This window comes from Antedon mediterranea, chromosome 6, assembly GCF_964355755.1.
Source record: "Antedon mediterranea chromosome 6, ecAntMedi1.1, whole genome shotgun sequence".
In the NCBI taxonomy this organism is placed as follows: domain Eukaryota; kingdom Metazoa; phylum Echinodermata; class Crinoidea; order Comatulida; family Antedonidae; genus Antedon; species Antedon mediterranea.
Genome location: NC_092675.1, coordinates 9,593,160 through 9,603,183, shown reverse-complemented (window position 1 = coordinate 9,603,183; position 10,024 = coordinate 9,593,160). Strand labels below are relative to the sequence as shown.

The window sequence follows — 10,024 nt, the reverse complement described above, 5'->3', positions numbered from 1 at the left end:
TCGGATTCCTGCAGATCATAAGAGTCACAATATTTCAACAATCAACAATCTATTTGCCTACCGTATTTTTTTTACGCTGCTGCTCTAGCCCGCTACGTCACACGAGATGACTCATTAATTAGATGAAATCAAGCAGCAGTTTTTGTACTACACTTTGACATTTTTGTTAAAATGGAAACTCCACTATAATTTATAGGTAGCAGCTGCATTTCTGGTATTTATGAGTCCCATGATAATACTGTATTTCGCTGCTCAGATAATCATTGAATTATTATCAAAACAGTCCATGAAAGTGTTTGTTTGTAATATGATACTTCACACTTGAAGTATCTAAGGTGTGATGAAGTGACCCACAGACTTGACCTTAGCAATAAAATAAACTAAATTGAGTCTGTTCATATCAAAATTCACATTATAGAAAGAGAAAAGAAACGTTTAATTATAACTCAAAAACCACATTGTCTGCCTGACAGACAATTGAAGTATTTTTTGCTTTTAATTACATTTTTTCAGGTAAAATAACTAATATGTGACAATAAAATGACACATTCAAAAACAAATTTTAAATAAAAAATGTTTTTCAGAGGGACAATATATCTTTAAAACTGTTACGTCAATAAGCGAGCAGCGTTTTTTGTAAGAAATATTTCTTGTTTATTACTATATTTGTAAGGAGCTACTCCTTTTTTTCTTCATTCGTGAAGTTAAATAATTATGAGTCTACTTGTTTTGCTAACATGTACTTTTCCCCCTTTTTTTTGGTCTTTATAGTTTTATCGTTTGTATCATGAGGCCGGCTACCGCACTAATTCAGCCCTTGGTTGCTATATTCTAATATTTACTGAAATGAAATTAATAAAACTGTTAAAGCCAAAAGGACATAATTATTATTCTTTAATATTCCTTACCTTACACTGATTTCCTGGCAACGCAAGCAGCGTGCGCCCTCTATATGTACACTAAACACGTCACGCATACGACGTCAACAAGGAAGTTTTTCGGGGTTTAAATACTTTTTTTATAGTGTTTGAAAAACATATCTTGAAGATGAATGTATATATCATTGCAGCATTGCATTTATTATTACTATTTATTGTAAATGGGGCTCCTGTAAATGAATATACACAGACATACGAGAAGTACAAGACCAACATTACAAATTCGCTCGAGTGTTCAGCAACTGCTGACGACGACCGCGTACAAAAGCTGTTCGAGGAAGACAAACTAGAACCAAGTAGTCCTAGCTTGTTTTTGGCCTGTGCTACACCTGACAGTGACCAACAAACGACTGTGTGCAAAGCGATACTTGACAAACTAAGTAAAATATGTAATAATGCTAAAGCCAAAACTATCTTGGATTATAATGTATTTGCGGTATTACACACGCGTTTAGATAAATCCATGGCAAGTGAAAATGAAGATAGAATTCGTGAGGCTGTTAAAATGATCACTGACATCGGGTCTCTTGATGAGCAGATATGTGAACCTAGCACACCACTTCGTGTAGCTTGTTTATTGCTATGGCAAATAAAAGAAGCTGAAGAAACAACCCGTACAACATCAGGTAGTTAGTATACTGTAGTAGGCTCTGTTTCTGCTGCCAAGAAAATACCGTATTTTATACGGTATTTTTTGGAGTACCGTATATATATACCGTATTTTTTTGGCAGCAGAAACTGCGCTCATAAAAAAAATAACATATTTTGTATACCGTATTTTTCCCACAAAATTTGTGGATAAAATACGGTATTTACAAATTTATACCGTATTTTTTGTACCCTTTTCTGCTGCCAATAAAAAATACCGTATTTTTTTTACCTGCGACGTGAGGTCAACATCGTGTTTTATTTTCTGTCGCTCTCAGCTGTTTTACACACGTGTATAGATATTCGGCGAAAACGTGGAGCGAAGACGTCACAGTATTTACTATATAATTCTGTGTGGGGAAGCTAAAATGTCCGGCCAACTAAAAGGAATAAGGGACAACCACATTATAAAGACATTTCTAAAAAAATAAAGCTGGAGTATGGAAGAGACTTGTCTCCAAAGCAAGTAAACTTAAAGCTGAAGAGCCTGCGAAAGCAGTACAACATTGCAAAAGACAATAACTCGGGGAGGGAACGAATTACTTGTCCCCATTACATTGTTTTCTGTGCTCTCACAACATCTCTATCACTAGGGCAAGGCTGTTGAAAGTGAGACGTAAAACTTCCTTCATTGCGACTTTTAATTATCGACCAAATGAATGAATGGCAATTTGGGTAAAAAGGAGGAAATTTAACAAGACCACCCAAGAAGTTTTGTTAGCAGAAACGGGGTACTAAAAAATACGGTATAAAAATACCATATTTTTATACCGTATTTTGAGCAGTTGCAGCAGTAACAGGCCCCTAGTTACATTTTTTACACACACAGTTTTGCGAGTTAACATTTTTTTTTGTATTTGTATCTAGGCTAGCCTAGGCCTACTGCAAAATCATTAATTAAACTTTTACTTTTTATGTGATTCTTCTTTAATTCATCATTACAACATTCTTATGTGGTGTGGATGGTATTCACACACGACGATAAAGTTAGTTATCAGGCGAATGAAACTACTAGTACTACTGTAGCGCCAGGCTTAGTAGTTTGTATGGACAAAAATAGAAATCGTTCGTTAAATACAGGAATATTGTATGATTACTACACCAATTATTATATCAACATTATTTTCAACATAGGTCTCTAGGTTAGGGCTGAACATATTATTAGCTATAAAGTTAAATTTTAGGGTATGACGATTGTCGGATGATCGGGTCATGTCTTTTTCACATGCGCTCCAGATTTATCTGGCAATTTTATTCTTTGCGGCATGTTATTTGATCAGTTAACTTTTATTCACCGCCAGTTATTGATCTTTTCCCGGCCATTGCTGTTCACTTTTTTGGCGAGAGAGGTACACATGTTGATTTTCTAGAGAATGGAATGTCAAAAATGTCTTTGGCACGCCACTCAGAGAGAAGTCTGTGCATGCTGAAATCACGTGCTATAGGATGCCGAATACTGTTACAAAAATATAAATAATTTATTAATATAATATGATAGCATAGTAGAACGTTAAGATACAGTATGCACATTATTGAATTTGTAAACTGCATGCCTCGCATGTTTGGAAATGATTAAATGGTGCTTAGCACAAATATCTGGCTCGCTGCCTTACGCTTTCTCAACACTCTAAAAGGAACTTTAATAAAGGTTTTTAAGAATAGATAAAGCTTACAGTTTATTTTATCATTAATGGTAGTGATAACCAATATTAAGTGTATAGTAGGAATAAATCTGTAATAATACAGTATATTTTTACAATTTAATTTTACACTGCAGAATTTGTCATTACCATCCCAATTGATAAATAATAATTGTTTATTTCTTTAGCAGCAACCAAGTTTCCTACAGACAAAGCAGAGAATGAAAAGGTTGATCAAAATCGACATGACAGTAATAACAATGATGAACCTCCTCTTTTAAAAGAAAACGAACATCCTGATCCAGACCTGCCAAATAAAGTTGGCACTTCTACAACAAATACTGGTAGTACTTTTGGTGAGAAAAGTCCACCCGAAAATACATTTGATATATCTGTATTGGCAACTTCTGCTCTTTGTTCAAATAAAGCAATGCTTAGCTTTTATCAAGATGTTGATCCACAACATCCCAGTCCATTCACTGTTGCATGTAAACACCCTAAAAATGTTGATGAGTCTAAAGTCTGCACATCTGCTATTAATGTTTTGCATGAGTATTGTGTTAACAAGAAATATGAAAATATTTCTCTTGGATGGATCAGCATTGATATGACCCCTGGCGAAAGAGAGGAATACCTTTGTCCGCATGCATTCCTAAAAATTCCTGATGCCATGCCAAGTTGCGATGTATGTAATCCTAATCATCCTTCTCTACGTCGAGTTTGTTACATGCTTTGGTATTTAAATTTCTATATGAAAGGTACAGTACACAATTGTAAATTTAAGGCCTGGTAATTAAAAAAAAGATACAGTAGTCCAATGAAATACTATACTGTATTAGAAAATAAGATTGCTGTTGTTGTGTGCAGTAGTACAGTATTTTACCACTAAAGCTTGATTCCAATTACTAGGATGCAACGCAAGGATGTAAACGCAACAAGTGTGTTGACCAATGACAAGCGACAGTTTGAATAATCTATCGCCTGTGATTGGTCAACTCATTTACATTTTGTCTACATCCTTGCGTTGCGTCTCTAGTGGGAACCAAGCTTAAGTTTCTATTAATATAATGTGTAATGTAGGAGGTAGTACTTTCAGAGAATCTGATTATTATGGTTACCGCATTTATTCGAATAAATGCCCCGCTTTGAATAAACTCCTCCTTCAAACAAATATATAGTAATAGTATTACTGCAAATTGACTACCTCCTAACATAATATTTGGACTTCCATAAGCTTGAGCAATTTGTGAGTTACTGCAATATTATCATCTCGCAGAATTATCTGAGGCCTTTTTTAGTTAACAGGAACCATTTTTATTTGCTTAAATTAATAAACATTTTTTTTTTTATTGTTTTTTAAAAGAAAGTGACAAGCCTATTACACCAAACAGCAAAGAAGTGAGTGGAGAAACAACCTTGAATAATGGAGATGAACCAAAACAAGTTGGTGGTGAAACAAGTGAAAACAAAGAAGATGAAGGGAAGGAACCAACCGTTGGGAATAAAACAAGTGAAAACAATGAAGCGAAGGAACCAAACGCTGGTGGTGAAAACAATGAAGATGAGAAGGAAGAAACAAATGTTGGTGGTGAAAACAAAGAAGATGAAGGGAAGGAACCAAACGATGGTGGTAAAACAAGTGAAAGCGATGAAGATGAAAGGAAGAAACCAAACGTTGATGGTGAAACAAGTGAAAACAATGAAGATAAAGGGAAGAAACCAAACGGTGGTGAATCAAGTGAAAACAATGAAGATGAAGGGAAGGAACCAAACATTGATGGTGAAACAAGTGAAAACAATGAAGATGAAAGGAAGAAACCAAACGTTGATGGTGAAACGAGTGAAAACAATGAAGATGAAGGGAAGAAACCAAACGTTGATGGTGAAACGAGTGAAAACAATGAAGATGAATGGAAGAAACCAAACGTTGATGGTGAAACAAGTGAAAACAATGAAGATGAAAGGAAGAAACCAAACGTTGATGGTAAAACAAGTGAAAACAATGAAGATGAATTGAAGAAACAAAACGTTGGTGGTGAAACAAGTGAAAACAATGAAGATGAAGGGAAGGAACCAAACGTTAGTGATGGAGCAAGTGAAAACAATGAAGATGAAAATAACAAATCGGACATTGGTGGTGGAAACAAAGAGGACGAGGAAGATCAAAGTAAAGACAATTCATCTGAAGATGATTATGACAGTGTTCCTGCACCTGACTCATCATTTGAGGTACGTGATTTATGAATATTAAAACTTTACTACCCAAGTGCAAACCTTACAGAAAATGTGGTTTTCAGTTAAAAGTTGTGGTTAAATACTTTAAATTTAATTGATAGGTAAAACAATATATAGATTAAAATAATTGTGCTTTCACAAAGCTTAAAAAGAATTTAGTAATTAAAATGTACAGTTTCAGATAGTAAAATGCTAGAATTTTAATACTATACTGTTTTTTTAAAATTGTAAATGTTATTTGATTTGAATTTATTAGGAAAATCGTCATAAAAAACATATATAAAGTGATAAAATAAATTACTGACATTACAAATAAATACATTTATAAAAGATTTTCCAGGATAGATCCAAAAATAGAATGTTCTCTCTTAGTGTTGTTGAATCTCGCCAGGGGAGGAATTTATTTTCAAAAGTTTTTTTTTTTAAATTCTCTCTATTTACCTTCTATTGTAGTGTATTATAAGTTTTATTTACACTTTCAGGATAATGAAAAAAATGTTCAGAAATACAAACCCAATATTGGTGGTGATTTTGGAAAAGATGACTACTACCTGAAGGAAAATCAGAAAACTTATGATAGTTTTAAAAACCGAAAGTTTGAAGAAGAAGAATCATCTAGTCATTTCTTAGCATATTCCTTGACGGCTATAATTCTGATTCTAGCAACATACATTGCGTATCACAACAAGCGAAAAGTAAGTTTATTTCTCGTACCTCAAAACAGAAGGGATTTCAAGTGCAAGAGATACAAAAGGTTTGAGAGGGAGCAAGAGATGTTATTCTACTGTATTCAACATTACACACAACTTAAATGTACAAACTATATTATTTAATTGCACTCCTCAATATAGCAACGAAAGATCAGCTTTTCCAATTTTATGGCAACTTACAATGTTATTAGTATTGTTATTATTTATTATACATATTTCATTTTTATACCTGAATAAAAGTACAGTTTGATTTAAAAAGTATTATCCAGTGGTGTAGTGCTTGGGTCGTGCTCTGTCCCCTGTGACAGCTAAACCGTCATTGATATTTCTACTTACTTCTTGATATTTATTTTTTACTATAAATATTATGTTAGCGCTCCTCCATGTAAAACATTCTGCATCTGCCCCTGATTTTTTTATTCAAATTCGGTTCAATCATATATTTAGCACTCTTTATATCTGACACAGACTCTTGTTAATTTCTCAAGGGTACTTTACTTTACACTATATACAGGTACACAGAGAATTATTAAGTTGTAGCTATTAGTCCAAGTTATTTCCAGATTGTGATCGCGATTGTGTATCTCCATTTAAGGAATAATCCAGGAAGGTGACCCTCCTTGTCCCCTCCCAAGAGCTGGTATATCCATTAAGGTCACACCCAAGTAATTATTTGATACCAATTCCATAAAATAAGGCACTTGTGACGCAACGCAAGGACGTAACGCAACGCAAGTGAATTGACCAATCACAAGCGATGGCTTATTCGCTTGTGATTGCTAACTGTCTATAACTTCGCTTGTCATTGGTTAAAACGCTTGCGTTGCGTTTACGTCCTTGCGTTACGTTCTAGTGAGAACCAAGCTTGAGTGGTTACAGGCCAGGTCTATAGTCTCCATTAGTTAAGTATGGTCAACCACATGGATTCCAAGAAAGTGAGTGACCTGCTACATATATATTTTAATTGATCTCATAATTTGTTTGTTGTAGGTAATCCTTACTGATTTCTAAACTTTTTACAGATAATTGCAGTTATAATTGAGGGAAGAGGAAAGAATGGAAAGCGAGGTGGAAGTTACCGTAGACTTAACCAGAATGTGAGTGATGCTATGCCAACTCTCAAAGCTTAGGTAACATTACATGCTCTTCATCCCTCCAAATTAACGCTGCCGAAAACATTGCCAATGTCAGCCTACTGTATGTAGGCCCTAACTAGCTTGGACGTGCACACAAAAAAATGTTGGCAGGTGGAAGCTTCGTGACATGGCCTAGGCCTAACTAAACTAGACTTTCACTGACTGGTGGACTACATAAAACACTAGTTGAATTTTTACAAATGCATTTATTGCTGATAACAATTAAGAATGTATACTTGTTTGTAAATAAATATATGTTTACTATTTAATTGTTTTTTTTTTTATTGTAGAATTCAACATAGAACAGATTATTCAGCCTGATGATATACAAGACAAGATAGCAATATAACTGATTGTGCCAATTTGCACATTTGCAGCCAAAAATAATAGTAGTATTTTCCAATTTTCTATAGTATGTAGACAATTATTTTTGTTTTAAGTAAAAAAAAAAGTTGTTGTTCACTTCGGATATTTAATTATTTAGGTTTTAAATAATAAATGGCATATAATCAGATTTTTATACCGGTGGAGGTAGGACATAGTATAACTGGTTAATTTTTATTAACTTGCATACATAATAAGTTTGAACCTTATGTAATGAAAATGAGTGCCTGGGTATTATTAAATATATTTAATATGATTTTAGAGGATATGTTTGGTATTAATTTATAATTCTTTTTAATATTATTGGAAATCACACATGCTGTTTTTACTGATGTTTTGAAAGAATGTTTAGGGTTCATAGGCTGTTTAAAAATTAAAATACCGTCCATCTTGAAAAGAATGTTTTGGTATTTTGAGGCACTTTCTAAAATGGGCCATTCATAGTAGCTTCGTTTCGTTTCATTTTTAGATTTGAGATAAATGGGTTGATTTAATTACCGTTTTACCTAATTTCACCAAAATATGCCCAAATTTAATTTCTGTATAGATTATTCTAATTAATAGCCAATCTGTTGTGCAATATGCTTTCTCACACTACAGTTAGATACACTCTCTTAATATTATTTCAATTCCCTCTTTGTCCCAGTATGAGTAATAGTAGCTAGCTTTTTGGAAAATGTTGCAATGCAATTGTTATGTACTGTTTTATGCTTTGGTTTGTCCTACCCTGACTAATAAAGGTTAATAATGTCCAAGAAGTATGTTTATTTATTAGAAAAATTAATTTTTTAATTTAAATATCATACTGTACATTACAGTATAACAAACTCATTTACTAATAATGTACACATCTTATTTTAATTTGTTTTCTTGTGCCTTTTCTTTCTTGTTATTGTTTTTCTTTATTGAAATTTCTCTGCTTTGTTGTTGTTTCCGTTTGCTTTTCCTAGGTCTGTTTTATTCCTTCCAATTTATTTAATTTTTTTTGTGTATGTATATATATATATACATTATTATATATATTATTTTCAGTAATTTGCCTTTGGATTTATATATATATATATATATATATATATATGTATAAGTATCCTAATTTCAATTGTGTAGTGATTAACTTTATTCCATTCATTATGCCATTTTATTGAGAGGAAGGATGGGAAAAATGTTTTTGAATTTATTCAAAATGTAGATTTATAAAAAAAAACTTAAATGATGCTTAGTTATAATTTTGTTGCCATATTAAAACCACCGTTTATAGAATCAGATTAGGATTAGATTAGAATCAGATTAGGCTTATTCATTATTTTGTTTAAAATAGATACACTAGAACCCTCCTTAGCTATACTTCTATTAAGGGGTCACTTCTGAAAAAAAAAACAATCCAACCTTATTCTGACAACACCCATTTTATACACTTTATACACTGTACTCATAGGAAGGGGCTACAGTATATTAAAACATGTATCCACTGGCAGAGAATGATAGTTTGCAGCTTTCAGAAGGTTTAAAGTTGTTTATTTTTTTAGATATAGTTGATAAATCCCTTTGTAGTATGTAGTTATACAGTACTAGTATAATATGCATTGCCATTTCATTACAACCTTTTTTATATTTTGGAGAAAATACATCTTTTTTTCATTTATCAATTATCCTAAAAATGTTATAGCATTTTACTTTGTTTTAAATGTACAATAATCTGTATGGGTTTGGTTATTTATTATCATGAGGATGTATTTGCTTTAAATACTGTGTTATTATTTTTTATTATGAATACAAAGGCCTACTAGTACTATCAAATATTTTGACAGATTAGGTCTATAGATTGGAGATTACTTGTAAATACTTTTCTTAAAATGTATTGGATTTTTCTCATTATTGTTTACATTTACTATACTGTATATATCTTATGATTTATTTTGTTTATGGTTACTTTCTTAAGTTGTAGAATGTCTGTCAACATGGCCAGCTATTAGGTCTACACATAATGTACATGGTAGACCCAATACTAATGAACGAAGTAGAAATAGTACCGTACACATTTGGTTATTTTCTTTCTGATTTGTACATTTCTTGTACAATTGGGGCACCAGGATATACTCAGTGATAGTAGAATTAAATTACAATATGATGAGCTTGAGTTATTTTAACATTGAGAGCATGTTATTTTGTATATTTAAAAACTTGGAACTATTTGTACACATTGGGTGATTTGATTAAAATTTATATTTAAGTTATATTAGGATTGGACAAATATTTAATAAAGTGATATAATACATTTACAGTTTCTTTTACTCATGTTTACTCTCTTTAAATAAACAACAATTTTTTAATTT

At 32.4% G+C, this 10,024-nt stretch overlaps 1 protein-coding gene across 4 annotated transcripts; it reads left to right on the top strand.

Annotated features, from left to right (window-relative positions):
• Positions 1-971: 971 nt before the first annotated feature.
• LOC140051492 (uncharacterized) lies at positions 972-9,970 on the top strand. Of its 4 annotated transcripts, none has more exons than XM_072096728.1 (6): positions 972-1,564; positions 3,418-3,984; positions 4,590-5,455; positions 5,944-6,156; positions 7,194-7,301; positions 7,598-9,970. In XM_072096728.1, the coding sequence occupies exons 1-5, from the start codon at positions 1,048-1,050 to the stop codon at positions 7,299-7,301; spliced, it is 2,271 nt and encodes a 756-aa protein (XP_071952829.1). In that variant the 5' UTR covers positions 972-1,047; the 3' UTR covers positions 7,598-9,970. The 4 variants fall into 4 exon arrangements, with proteins under 4 accessions (XP_071952829.1, XP_071952831.1, XP_071952830.1 ...); XM_072096730.1 differs by having other exon boundaries at positions 3,415-3,582; XM_072096729.1 differs by having other exon boundaries at positions 3,415-3,984; positions 7,194-7,268.
• Positions 9,971-10,024: the final 54 nt, after the last annotated feature.